General features: G+C 39.8%; 1 protein-coding gene across 1 annotated transcript; it reads left to right on the forward strand.

Moving 5' to 3' along the window:
• Positions 1–10,512: 10,512 nt before the first annotated feature.
• Positions 10,513–14,545, forward strand: LOC100653611 (olfactory receptor 2Y1-like). The gene has a single exon (XM_064279290.1). It carries the CDS (start codon positions 11,065–11,067, stop codon positions 12,001–12,003), a length of 939 nt encoding a protein of 312 aa, XP_064135360.1. The 5' UTR covers positions 10,513–11,064; the 3' UTR covers positions 12,004–14,545.
• Positions 14,546–14,766: the final 221 nt, after the last annotated feature.

A 14,766-nucleotide genomic window follows, 5' to 3' on the forward strand; every position in this document is an offset into this window, starting at 1 on the left:
AATTAGTTGAATCAATGATACACATAAATGAGGCTATATTAGCAGTATATGAGAAGTCAGGGAAGGTAGATATTTGAACCATGTGGCCAAAATGGTAGGCTTCAAGTGAGATGTGGGATCTGGTCTGGTTCTTGAAGGGTGAGTAGGATTTGGATCAGAGTAGGGGAAGTGGGAGGAATTCCAGGCTGTGGAGTAGCATGAGCCAAGTGAAAAATGGTGCTCTGATTATATTGCATAGGTCTGTTTGGTTGAGGCAGATGCTTTGAGTAAGGGGAATAGAGAGAATTGAGGACTGCAAGGCAGATCTTGGGGCCCGTCAGTTGATTTTAATTGCCACATTGGGACCCAGAGGTCTCCAAGGTGTCACCTCGTAAACAATTCTCCCTCCACTGCTCTAAAGGAGGCTTTAGCAATGTCCCTGGGGGAGAAGTTGAGCTCAGTCTTGGGTCAAGAAGTGGCTTAATAACACACTAGCTCAGTTCTGGTCAGAGCTGGCTAGGGTGAGTGTGCAGGGATCCAGTGAGAAAGATGGTCCCACATCCAGAATTATAGGTTTCATCCATCTTCCCTGCTGAGGGAGGGAACTGTATGCAATCATGAGTTCTTCAAGAAAGAAGTTATGATCAGAGCCGTCCACCATACAGATGAAGTCAGGACCAAAGAAGAACACATCTTCTCAGGCATCTCTAGATGCTGTCAGTCTCAAACCACCTCTGAATTCAGTAGGATTGGGGAGGTAATTGTGGTAATTTTCTTTTCTGGAACTTTGGGGCGATTGTGGACTAGGTGGTCTCCTTTGGCTTCACAGAATCTAGAAAACTCTAGGAATATTTCATTAGACAGTTAGCCCTGAGTTTCACTGTGTAAGGTCCCCTGTTTGAGGAGGTAGAGATGTTAAATTCACACAGGAACATATTTTATCAGTGATAGTCTGCCCTTCTCCACAACGCACCCACCCATCCACTCACCAACTACACACAGCAGACCAAAAAGTATTCTCACTTGTATCTCCTACTCTCCAACTGCATGAACATGGGGAAATTATTGGACAATTATAGGACTTTAAGTTTCTTTATTGGAAGCATGAGAGTTGGCTTAAAGTAATTTTGAAGGTCCCTTCCAAAACTCAAATCCTAGATGCCAGTAGCTCTAATATGCAAAGTAAACTGTATATATCAGAGTCAGGAGATGAAAAAGAGAGGCATGATCAGAGATGCTGAAGATAAATGTAAGAAGACTTCTTGGAGGAATATATAACAGGAGGGAATCTGTACTGTTTGGAGACAGTGCTGTGTGTGAGGAGTCAAGTTGAAACAACATGTTAGCTCAGCCTTTGGATGTCATAGAGGTGACTGGACATAAATTGTGGTTCTCTGGTCTTATAAGAGAAAATTTTAATGGATTATTGTTGGGGATTTGTAAAAGAGTCCTCAGATTACCCTAAAGACTCATGGAATAGGGCAGGATATTACATATGAGAGAAGTAGGGTTAGGATGAGAGAATGATTGGGTCTCTAGAAGGTGTAGACTGTGTGATGGAGAATGAATAGTAGGATGCTTTGGGCCAGGCTTTGATAGTGAATATAATTTTCCAAAGTTAATAAGAGTACTACTCACAGAGGCTTTATGAGAAAGTGAAATTAGATTCAAATGTAAGGTTGGCTGTTCTAATAATGAAGGTGATTAGAAAGGAATTTGTGGAATCTCCTCCTTTGCTCAGAGTAGAAGATTAAATTTTCTGACTTGAATGTGGCTCCATTCTAGTCAGACAATATCATTAAATTAGTGGACTGACGTGAAGTGAGTTGTACTGCATGATGCTGAAACATTTTGTAACACATGATTTCTGGTCTCAAGAAGTTTATTATCTGTAGAGTTCATACACAGACCCACAGATGCCCATACACACAGACACAAACACGCACAGAGAGGAACACAAACATTGATCTTTGTAATGCATAAAATCAAGAGTCTTAAATATGCAAGTTTCAAAATGATATATGTGTGCCCAGGGTCTTAGGAGTAGAGGTTATGTTTTCATCTTAAAGCATTAAGATTAGAAAAATACAGACTATTGTGGCTGGATAGGATACTCAAAGTCATTTAAATTAGTCTGCCAGTTAATGCAGGAACAATTTTACAACATCTGGCAAGGTCACCTTTCAGCCCCTGAATGAGCAGGAAGCTTTCATGTCACAAGAATATCCCTATATTTCCAGGTAGTCCATTTTTAGAAGGGTTCATTTTTTAAAAAAGTTTTTATTATATTGAGCCTCAATCTGTCTACAATTTTCACCAGTTGGTCCTAATTAGGGCCTTTGGAGGAGACCAAAGCAAGTTTACCATCTTTCCCATGTGACAGATCTTTAAACACATAAAAAAGCTATCGTGTTTGTCTTTAAGTTTTCTCATTTCCAATCTAAAATCACAATAAAAAAAATCTATTTCTCATATGAGATGTTTTCAGATGCAATATCAGTTTTGTTTTTTTCTGGAGTCTCTGAAATTTTCAAGGTTGTAATCCAAGTCTCCTGCCAAGAACTTGTGAAATACTCAAAATTATATCTGACCAATGCAGAGTATTGGACCCTGTACTTATATTTGAGTATAAAATTCATGAACATCTGGAGACTTGAGATAAGAACACGAGAGGATTAGGGAGCAGTTATATCAGCCTCACTTCATTTCCTTCTTTTACTGGAATGATAGATTTGGGAAATGTGAAAGATCATTGGCATTTTAAGTCTATTGCCTTCAGTTGAGGAATATGAAGTCTAGCAAAGATTGCATGTCATGACAATTTCCTTCAGATATTTGGAGAGTTGTCTATTGGATGGAGATTTGTGTTTATTCTGTGTCTCCCCTAATGAGATCTCCACCCTCTCCTCACCCCTGCTCAGCTGCATGCAATGAAATTCTTCCCATGATGACTCAATGCTGCCTAATTCCTGAGCCAGTTTGACCAGGGGAAGACCTGCCTTATGATCAAGCTCACTTGGGTTATGAGATATAGCACTAAGAATATTGTGTGGGATTTACAAAAGGCCCACCTTTGAATCCATGTGAATAGTAATTTGCAACTGCTCTTGAAAGATGGGAAGGGCTCCCAGGGAGTTTGTGAGTTTCCTGTTCAGGAAGGATTTAAGAAGAGTGTTTCTTTTTATGATTACCATATGTGAGCATGAGGAAGAACCAAGCAATAGAGATCATAGGAAGATTGAAGAAAACAAAGATCTGTGAGGGATTGGAAAAGTATCATAACTGCAGCATCTGATTCCTGAGTGAAAGATGTGACAATTCATGGAGTGCATGGTAAGGTGTGCTGAATACAGGAAGTCACTGGCATCAGTCTTGGGAGAGGTTTAATGTAATACTTCAGATAGACATGGATGCTGTGATTCTGGAAGATCAGCTCGTTCTTACCAGGACCCTAGCCAATAGCTGGAGATTAGGAAGTAGGACATGGATTATAGAAGTTTGAAGTTAAGAAGAAAGATTGTGGGAGGACAGATACCCTTGGGTATTATCAACACTGTGACCTGAGATTCAAGCCCTGGCGTGGATGGCATTTTACAGGCAAAGTGTAGAATGGTAATAGGTTCTGGGGATGGAACCCTGTAAGGGCTGTGTAAGCCCTGTTAGGGCTGCACAGAGAAAGAGGAGCATGCCAAAGAGGCTGAGGAATGGACAGAGAAGTAGGAAAAAACCAGGGAAGTGAAGAGGTTTGTGTAGAAAGGGGCAATAGTCAACAGATAAAATGCTTAAACAGAGATGAGAACTGAAGAATGTCCACCAGATGTTTCCATAAAGAGTTGTGTGGACGAAATCCATATAGCAGCAGGTTGGAGACTGATGGGAGGGGACAAAGTTGAAACATTGAGCACAGACAATTTTTTTTTTAATTTATCGTGCTTTAAGTGAAAGTTTACAAATCAAGTCAGTCTCTCATACAAAAACTTATACACACCTTGCTATGTACTCCTAGATACTCTCCCCCTAATAAACCAGCACACTCTTCCTCTCCACTGTGTATTCCTCGTGACCATTCAGCCAGCTCCTGTCCCCCTCTGCCTTCTCATTCCACCTCCAGGCAGGAGCTGCCCCCATAGTCTCATGTGTCTACTTGAGCCAAGAAGCTCACTCCTCACCAGTATCATTTTCTGTCTTATAGTCCAGTCCAATCCTTGTTTGAAGAGTTGGCTTTAGGAATGGTTCCACTCTTGGACTTACAGAGGGTCTGGGGACCATGACCTACTAGTTCCCTCTAGTCTCAGTCAGACCATAAGTCTGGTCTTTTTAGAAGAATTTGAGGTCTGCATCACTGTCCTCCTGCTTCATCAGGGATTCTCCGTCAGGGCAATCATCAGAGGTAGCTGGGCACCATCTAGTTCTTCTGGTCTCAGGCTGGTGTATTCTAGGGCTTATGTGGCTGTTTCTGCCTCTTGGGCTCATATTTACCTTGTGTCTTTGATGTTTTTCATTCTCCTTTGCTCCAGGTGGGTACAGACAACTCTTTCAATGAACTTATTTATGAAGAGTATGAAAGACATAGAGCAGTAGCTAGAAAGGAACATAGTATGAAGGGAGATTATTTTGTAGTTGAAGGGGCTTTTTCACATGTAACATTAATTGGAAAAGAGCAAGTAGAGAGGGGGAATGCTAAAGATAAGGTATAAGTCAATGTCACTGAATCATACATGTAAAAATCGTTGAATTGGCAAGTGTTTCATTATGTATATTTGTTCCACAATTAAAACAAGATACATTATCAAGAACATAAAGCTTAAGTAGTATTGCATTCAACACTTGAATCATTCTTTTCAGCAGAACTCATTAATCTAATTTGATTTATGGTAAGTATAGAGAATTACATTCTTCCAGAACTGGCTGCATAGGGCAGAGAGATAATAAGTTAAGGAGAGCAGCAAGAAAATAATTGACATGATGGACCAAGGAATTAAGACACATAAATATAGAAATGAGCAGATGATAGATAAGGGGAAAATAAAGGGGCAAAAATTATGGTTATTAAAGGATGATGACACGAAGCAGGGGCTTCATTATGTAAGCTCTCAGTTTAGGATGCTGTCCTGGGGAGCCATGCATCAAATGGTGCAAGGGGCTATAGGAAATTTTCTTTAGGCTTCCATCCAAACTAGAGAGTCCAAAGTTCAGTATTTTTATATTGTTTGAGTTTCCACTTGTTAAAACTCAACAGTCAAGTGGGCATTGTTGATTTTTTTTGGCAGTACAAGCCAAGTCATCTCTGTCTTTCACCTTTTCATGATTGATTGTTGAGTTAAGTCTCCTTCTATTCTACATTTGTGCAATTAAGGTCCTGAAGCCTAGGTTCAATTTTCTCCGTTCAGTAGTATGTAATTTATTTAAAGCTCTTTGTTGAATAGTGTTGAGATATTTTTAGATTATGTTTTTTTTGTTATATTAATTATATTTATAAACTTTTGTTCTATTGCATGCACACCTCTATGGTATCATAAAAATTCTTGATAAAAATATAGAGCAGGGCTGAGTTAAAAACCTCGTGCCACTAAACAAGAAGCTGTATTCCAGATGTAGTAATTCTTTACATGATGCACAAAAATCAAATATTTCTAATGCCAGCACAGATATTTATGGAGAGTCTTTTATTCACCAGGTAGTGCACTGGTAGATGAAGATACAATGATGAACAGAAGCAGATGCAGTGGCATGGAACTCGAAGATTAATGGTGGAGACAGGCAAGTATTCAAAGTGTGTACAGCATATTATCTGCAGTTTATAGAATGCATCACATTATTTAATTCCCATTAAAACATGATGACACAAGGTATTATCTCTGTTTAACAACTGGATAAAGTGATACAGAAGTAAATTTTCCTGAAGATGGTACAGCTGGTCAGTAGTTGAGCAGATCTGTGGGGTCTCTGGTGCAGGAACTCTATGTCATTATATTTTACTTTGGTGGCCTTTAGAAAATAGCTTTGATGTATTGGTGAGGCTACATGTGGATTAACACTTTTTTATTATTAACGCAGATCAGAATCCATCTTTTCCCCAAGATCATCAAGAGTGGCATCCAATACCTTGCTGGACTTATCGATCCAGCATTGATCCTTCATGAAATGAGTTAATTTGCCCAAAATTATTATTTAAAAACTTATTTTTTTAATATAAAAACATACAACAAAACATTTGCCAATTCAAGATTTTTTACTGGTACTATTTAGTAATTACATCAGTCATGTTGTGAAAACATCACCAATATCCTTGGCCAAATTTTACATGACAATAAATGGAAAGCCAAAAATTATTTTAATTGAACATATGCCAGTCTATAGGGGAACCTTATTTATTTTTTGTTTTTTTCCTTGCTGATGCACTCTTCATAATCCTTTTTAGAATTTTATTACAAGAAATATCAATCTTAAAGTAGAGAAACTTTTTATGTATATCCCACTTAGTGTGTCAAAGTGTAATAGTAATTAATCTGTATGTTTCTTAGAGTAAATAAATTTCCATGAGATTTGAAGGGAGAGTAAATCTTTTTACTCAACAAAATGTATTTAACATTTACTATATGCCATGAATTAAAGGAACATCAATTTAGTACCTCTTACGTGTCATGAGGAAACCCTAATGGCATAGTGGTTAAGAGCTACAGCTGCTAACCAAAAGGTTGGCAGTTTGAATGCACCAGGTGTTCCTTGGAAACCCTATGGGGCAGTTCTACTCTGTCCTATAGGGTTGCTATGAGTTAGAATCAACTCGACAGCAATTTTTTTTTTTTTTTTTTTTTAACGTACCATGAAGGAAGGCACAAATATTTATTTTTGTATTCATTATGTCGCCTACCACTGAGGAGACCACAGCTCAGAGTAGAACTAAGACAAGTAAAAAGAACTTAAATGCAAAGTTACAGGTGCTAGAGAGAAACTGTGCAAAGAGGATTGGGGTAGAAGTAGGGAACAACTAACTCTTCCTGTAGAGCTGAGGGATAGATTCATCAGGAGCAGAAGAAGTGAGTCTATTCCAGGCATTATGACTTAGCATAAGAAGAGTATTTGTTGCTAATTGTTCTTTTTTCCCCCAAATCGAAGGATCTATAATCTTTTCAGTCCTTCATGACAAGTGGAAGCTGGTCCTAAGCGGGCCTTCCAGGAAGGGTGAGCTGATCAAATACACTGAGCAGAAGGAAGCAAATGAGCTCCCAGAGATCAATGTTGAGATCTCAGCCTCATAATCCATGGTTCTGACCTACTGAAACACGTTAATCGATCAAGAAAAAGAGCAAAAGAGAAAAACATAGAATACAAATATTACATTTTTGCGCCTTAAGTTTTTACAAGCAGTTTTCATATTACTACATTTGATCCTTACCACAATGTATGTTGTTGTTAGGCGCCTTTGAGCCTGTTCTGACTCACAGTGACCACAGAACGAAACAGTGCTTGGTTCTGTGCCATGCTCACAATCATCGTTAGGCCTGAGCCCATTGTTGCACCCACTGTGTCAGTCCATCTCATTGAGGGTCTTCCTCTTTTTTGCTGACCCTCTAGTTTACGAAGCATGATGTCCTTCTCCAGAGACCAATCCTTCCAGACATGTCCAATGTATGTAAGACACAGTCTCACCATCCTTGCTTCTAAGGAGCATTCTGGTTGTACTTCTTCTGAGACAGATTTGTTAGTCCTTTTGGTAGTCCATGGTATATTAAATATTCTTTGCTAACACCACAATTCAAAGGGGTCAATTCTTCTTCTGTCTTCCTTATTCACTGTCCAGCTTTCACATGCATGCGATGTGATTGAAAATACCATGGCTTGGGTCAGGTGTACTTAGTCTTCAAGGCAGTATCTTTGCATTTCAACATTTTAAAGAGGTCTTTTGCGACAGATTTGCCCAATGCAATGCATCTTTTGATTTCTTGACTGCTGCTTCCATGGGTTGTTGATTGTAGATCTAAGTAAAATAAAATCCTTGACAACTTCAATCTTTTCCCTGTTTATCATGATGTTGCTCATTGGTCTAGTTGTGAGGCTTTTGTTTTCTTTATGTTGAGGTGTAATCTCTACTGAAGGCCATGGTCTTCGATTTTCATCACTAAGTGCTTCAAGTCCTCTTCATTTTCAGCAAGCAAGCTTGTGTTATCTGCATAGCGCAGGTTGTTAATGAGTCTTCCTCCAATCCCGATGCCCCATTCTTCATATATTCCAGCTTCTTATTTTATTTGCTCTACATAGAGCTTGAATAGGTATGGTGAAAGGGCACAACCCTGACGCACACCTTTCCTGACTTTAAAGCATGCAGTGTCTCCTTGTTCTGTCTGAACAACTGCCTCTTCATCTATGTACAGGTTCCACACGAGCACTATTAAGTGTTCTGGAATTCCCATTCTTCTCAATGTTATCCATAATTTGTTATGACCCATATAGTTGAATGCCTTTATGTAGTCAATAAAACACAGGAAAACATCCTTCTGGTATTCTCTGCTTTCAGCCAGGATCTATCTGACATCAGCAATGATATCTGTGGTTCCACATCCTCTTCGGGATCCGGCCTGAATTTCTGGCAGTTCCCTGTCAATATACTGCTGCAACTGTTTTTGAATGATTGTCAGCAAAATTTTGCTTGCGTGTGATATTAATGATATTGTTTGATAATTTCCACATTCAGTTGGATCACCTTTCTTAGGAATACTCATAAATATGGATGTCTTCCAGTCGGTTGGCCAGGTAGCTGTCTTCCAAATGTCTTGGCATAGACAAGTGAGCACTTCAGCTCTGGATCCATTTGTTGAAATATCTCAATTGATATTCTGTCAGTTCCTGGAGGCTTGTTTTTTGCCAATGCCTTCAGTGCAGCTTGGACTTCTTCCTTCAGTACCTCTGGAAATGGTTGGATGTTGACCAGTTCTTTTTGGTATAATGATCTGTGTATTCCTGCCATCTTCTTTTGATGCTTCCTGTTTTCCCCATAGATTCCTTCACTATTGCAACTTAAAGCCTGAATTTTTTCTTAAATTCTTTCAGCTTGAGAAATGCTTAGCATGTTCTTCCCTTTTGGTTTTCTATCGCCAGCTTTTTGCACTTGTCATTATAATACTTTACTTCGTCTTCTTGAGCTGCCCTTTGAAATCTCTTCAGTTCTTTTACTTCATCATTTCTTCCATTTGCTTTAGCTGCTCAATGTTCAAGAGCAAGTTTCAGAGTATCTTCTAACATCCGTTTTGGTCTTTTCTTTCTTTCCTGTCTTTTGAATGACCTCTTGCTTTCTTCACCTATGATGTCCTTGATGTCATTCCACAACTGGTCTGGTCTTCAGTCATTCTTGTTCAATGTGTCAAATCTATTCTTGAGATGGTCTCTAAATTCAGGTGAGATATACTCAAGATCATACTTTGGCTTTTGTGGATTTGTTCTAATTTTCAGTTCAGTTTCAACTTGAACTTGCATATGAGTAATTGGTGGTATGATCCACTGACCACCTCGGCCTTGTTCTGACTGATGATATTGAGCTTTTCCATCGTCTCTTTCCACAGATGTAATCTATTTGATTCCTGTGTATTCCATCTGGCGAGGTCCATGCCTATAGTAACCGTTTATGTTGGTTACAAAAGGTATTTGCAATGATGAATTCGTTAGTCTTGCATAATTCTATCACGTGATCTCTGGCATTTTTTTCTATCACCAAGGCCGTATTTTCCAACTACTAATCCTTCTTCTTTGTTGCCAACTTTCACATTCACAGTCCAATCACCAGTAATTTATCAGTGCATCCTGATTGCATGTTTGATCAATTTCAGACTGCAGAAGTTGGTAAAAATCTTCCATTTCTTCATCTTTAACCTTAGTGGTTGGTCCATAAATTTGAATAATAGTCATATTAACTGGTCTTCCTTGTAGGTGTGTGGATATTACCCTATCACTGACAGCATTGCACTTCAGGACAGATCTTGAAATGTTCTTTTTGACGATGAATGCAACGCCATTCCTCTTCAAGCTTTCCTTCTCAGCATAGTAGACCATGTGATTGAGTGATTCAAAATGGCCAATACCAGTCCATTTCAGCTCACTAATGCCTAGGATATCGATCTTTATGTGTTCCATTTCATTTTTGATGATTTTTAATAATCCTTGATTCGTACTTTATACATTCCACATTCCAATTATTAATGGATGTTTGCATCTGGGCATCAAGGTTGAACTCTATTTTGAGGAGGCAGCTCTTCCCCAGCTGTCTTTAGAGTGCCTTCCAACCTGAAGGGCTCTTCTTCCCACACTATATCAGACAATGTTCCGCTGCTATCCATAAGGTTTTCACTGGCTAATTCTTTTCAGAAGTAGACTGCTGGGTCCTTCTTCCTAGTCTGCCTTAGTTTGGAAGCTCAGCTGAAACCTGTTTGCCATGGGTGACCCTGCTGGTATCTGAACACTGGTGGCATAGCTTCCAGCATCACGGCAACATGCAAGCCCCCACGGTATGACAAACTGAGAGACATGTGGTGGCCTCAAGGCCTAAAGGGAGGTAATCATCATTTCTACTTATGACAAGGGAACACTAGATCGAAGGTATTAAGGGGTGTGGTTGAACTCATGGAACAAGAAGGCAGCAAGAATAAGGTTCTAATGAAGGTCACATTATTCCTAATCCTGTGATTTCCACCCTCAAGAGAAGAGTAAGAAAAGGAGAAGGCTGAACAGAGCAAAACTTAATAGCAAAATAGATAATAAAATACATGATTTAGGAGTCTTTAGGCAATACTGTGGAATAAGGAACTAATCCATGTTTCTTCATAAATCAACCCATACCAATTGGTGTAGAGTCAATTATGACTTAGGAGGACCCCATGTTTTTCAGAGTAGAACTGTGTTTCATAGTGTTTTCAATGGTTGTGATCTTTCAGAAGTAGATGGCCAGGATTTTCTTCCCAGGTGCTTCTGGGTGGATTTGAACCTCCAAACTTTCAGTTTAGTAGCTGAGCGCGTAACTGTTTGAGAAACATAGGCCCATGTTTTTCTTAAGAGGCATAAGATTGTTTTCTGTATTTGTACAGGTGAAAGACTATGGGAGGGTTCAACACTAGTTACCGAGATGGCTTCATTTTGGTGGGCTTTTCAGATTGGCCTCAACTGGAACTTGCCCTTTTCATCTTTATTTCAATTTTTTACCCCCTAACTCTCTTTGGCAATATCACCATCATCACTCTATCCCGCCTGGATCTGCGGTTGCAAACACCCATGTACTTTTTCCTCTGTAATCTCTCCTTCCTGGACCTCTGCTTCACTACCAGCACTGTGCCCCAGCTTCTGATCAACCTTCATGGATCTGACCGGACCATCACCTACGGAGGGTGTGTGGCCCAGCTCTTTATCTTCCTCGCCCTGGGCTCCACTGAGTGTGTGCTCCTGGTGGTGATGGCCTTTGATCGCTATGCTGCTGTCTGTCAACCACTCCACTACACGACCATTATGCACCCCCGACTCTGCCAGACACTGGCTGCCATCTCCTGGGTGGGAGGCTTCATGAACTCTGCAGTTCAGACAGGTCTCATGATGGCCATGCCGCTCTGTGGCCTCCATCACCTGAACCACTTCTTCTGTGAGATGCCTGTTCTCCTGAAGATGGCTTGTGAGGATATACAAGGTACAGAGGTGAAGATGTTTGTGGCCCGAGTAATTATTGTAATGCTTCCTGCAGCACTAATTCTAGGCTCTTATGTACACATTGCTCAGGCTGTGCTGAGAGTCAAATCAGTTGCTGGACGCAGAAAGGCTTTTGGGACTTGTGGGTCACACCTCTTGGTAGTTTTCCTTTTCTATGGCTCAGCCATCTACACGTACCTCCAACCCATGCATAGTTATTCTCCAAGTGAAGGAAAGTTTGTTGCACTTTTTTATACTATAATTACCCCCATGCTCAATCCTCTCATTTATACCCTAAGGAATAAGGATGTGAAGGGGGCTCTGAAGAAGATAGTACGGAAAGGCAGAGACTCAGTGTAGGAGGGGGAAAGGAGGATCAATACAATTGTCTGTAATAGCTCTCAGGTCATTAGAGCCCATTCTATTCCTGGGAGAGCAGTTGTTGAGTAGTAAATAGCCCTCGATAGGCCTCAGGGTTTTAGTACCTTACCTTCCTTGTTTGGGTGTTGGAAGTGGGGATCTCTTGGGGCTTTTTCTTTCTCAATGTTTTTGATCATTTTGCAGGAGGGAGTAAGTATTGATCTATATCACAATGTTCCAAAGAAATGAGGTTGGGAAGCGGGTATTGTAGCAACTCTTGGAAAGGGACTAGGTTCTAGGCAAGCCTAAGAGTGAGAGAAGACTTAATTCAAAATGACATCACCTTTTCTAAGTCAACAGTTCCCAGCATGGTGCCATGTAAATGTACCCAATGATTAAGGAAAAGAGTTCACTCTGGTTCTTCTACAAATTACCTGTGACCCTGACCATGTTCGCTCACCTCTCAAGATCCATTTTGAAGGTCTGTTACATGACCCTTTTATGATACTTGGAGCAAATAAAGATATCGTAAACAGAGGTACTTATATACAGCATGTAGAGTCTGAGACATGGATGTCCTTTATCTACTTGAGGAAAAAGGCAAAATCATTTCGGTGGTCCTAATTGAGTCAAGGAAACCCTGGCGGCGTAGTGGTTAAGTGCTATGGCTGCTAACCAAGAGGTTGCAGTTCAAATCCGCCAGGCGCTCCTTGGAAACTCTATGGGGCAGTTGTACTCTGTCCTATAGAGTCTCTATGAGTCGGAATCGACAAGACGCCAGTGGGTTTTTGTTTTAATTGAGTCAAGGGAAGAAACTCTCAGTTCCAAGATTCTCATAAAGCTGATTGGTATCATGGGAAAGATACTGTACATGCGAGAGAGAATAGAATAGAAAAGAAAAAAACATAAAAATAAGGAACCATGAAAAAGTGATATAGGAGAAAGAAAGAATAGTAAAAAACCAACCTAGTGCTGCCCAGTTGATTCTGACTCATAGTGACCCTATAGCACAGGGTAGAACTGCCCCATAGAGTTTCAACGGATTGCCTGGCTGATTTGAACTGCTGACCTTTCGGTTAGCAGCCATAGCACCTAACCACCATGCCACTAGGGTTTCCAGGGAATAGCAGGGTGTGGCAAAAAACCAAACCAAACCTGTTGCCATTGAGTCCATTCTGACTCATAGTGACCCTAAAGGACAGAGTAGAACCAACCTGTAGGGTTCCAAGGAGCACCTGTCGATCTTTTGGTTAGTAGCTGTAGCTCTTAACCACTACGCCACCAGGTTTTCCAGGGAGTGACGCAGATGAGAAAAAAGAGATTCCTGTGGTGGAAAGCGGTGGGAGATTCAGGAGGCTCTAGGTCCAAGTGTTAACACAGTGGATACCTGAAATTCCACCACGGTTATGTCATTCCATGTCCTTAAATGTTGGTGACATTTTAAAATGCAGGTACCCTTGTTAATAACTTTTTATAGCCTCAGTAATGTTCATATTGAGTTAATCTTTTATTCCAAACACAATAACTAATATTTATTGAATATTTAAAAAGTGTTTTGCATAAATTATCATTATTACAGCAACATTGTCAGGTAGTTTTGATGTATATTCCTTATTTATTCATTATGAAATAGAGGTTCATAGGGTTTACGTAACACTCAAGTTCACCTAGCAAACATTAGACGAAGCTGAGCCCCAGGCTTCTGTAACCCTAAATCCAACCTTTACTACCACACACTGCCAGTTGTCTTTTTTAAATTTTTATGTTTTGAGGGTGTATTTTTAATAGGAAAGATTGAGTTAGAGATTAGATGAAGAAGGAATCAAATATGAGCTTAACTTACTTCACAACTTTACTTCAGGTGATCCTGGCCAGGTTTCTAGACATTTCTGAGTCACCAAGTGTTGGTTGGCCAGAGGGAATATTATTTCCCACATAAAACTAGTATTTCCTGTAATAATATTTTCCATTTATTGTTGTCTTACTATAGTCTAAAGCTCCTTGGATGACACAAGTGTTTTGTGCTTAACCACTAACCTAAGGGTTGGTGGTTTGAACCCATTGGCACAAAGGAAGAAAGGCCTAGAGATCTGCTTCCTTAAAGATTATAGCTAATAAAAACCTATGGGGCAGTTTAACTCTGTAACACATGGTATCACAATGAGTCAGAATCGATTTGACAATAATGGGTTTGTTAGAGTCCAAGCACCATGTTACGTGATATATTCTATTATCACACTTAATTCTAACAACATGAAAGATAGGTATTATCCCCCTCCCCGCAATATTTGTATTGATCAAGAGACTAAAAACCAAACCAAACCTGTTGCCATCGTATCGATTCCAACTCATAGTGACCCTAAGGACAGATAATTATTTTGAGTGACTTGCCGCAAGTTACATGTCCATTAAGTAAAGGGCTATTATTTGAATCTGGCCTGTCTTATCCCAAAGCCTACCCAGCTAGCCACTACCTAAGAACCTCATGTTTATTATTTCAAGGCTCTAACCAACACAGTTGCTACAATCTTAATGGAATGAATGGTTTTTCTCCTGAACGTTATAACACATTTCTAACGAGGATAAGGACACATGATAATGCTTGTATACGGAGGTCTAAATAATTTAAGCATATGCATTCACCTAATGGAAAAATGGATTATTTGAACTAGCAGAACAGAATTTAATAAAAATATTTTGTGGTTAATATGTTATTCTTTCATTAGGCATACAGAGGAAACAGCCACTCAGTTTTGTATTGAA

This window comes from Loxodonta africana, chromosome 2 (genome assembly GCF_030014295.1).
Source record: "Loxodonta africana isolate mLoxAfr1 chromosome 2, mLoxAfr1.hap2, whole genome shotgun sequence".
NCBI classification, from domain to species: domain Eukaryota; kingdom Metazoa; phylum Chordata; class Mammalia; order Proboscidea; family Elephantidae; genus Loxodonta; species Loxodonta africana.

Coding starts and splice junctions, on each gene's coding strand:
- LOC100653611 (XM_064279290.1), top strand. CDS start 11,065: ATGGGAGGGTTCAACACTAGTTACCGAGATGGCTTCATTTTGGTGGGC.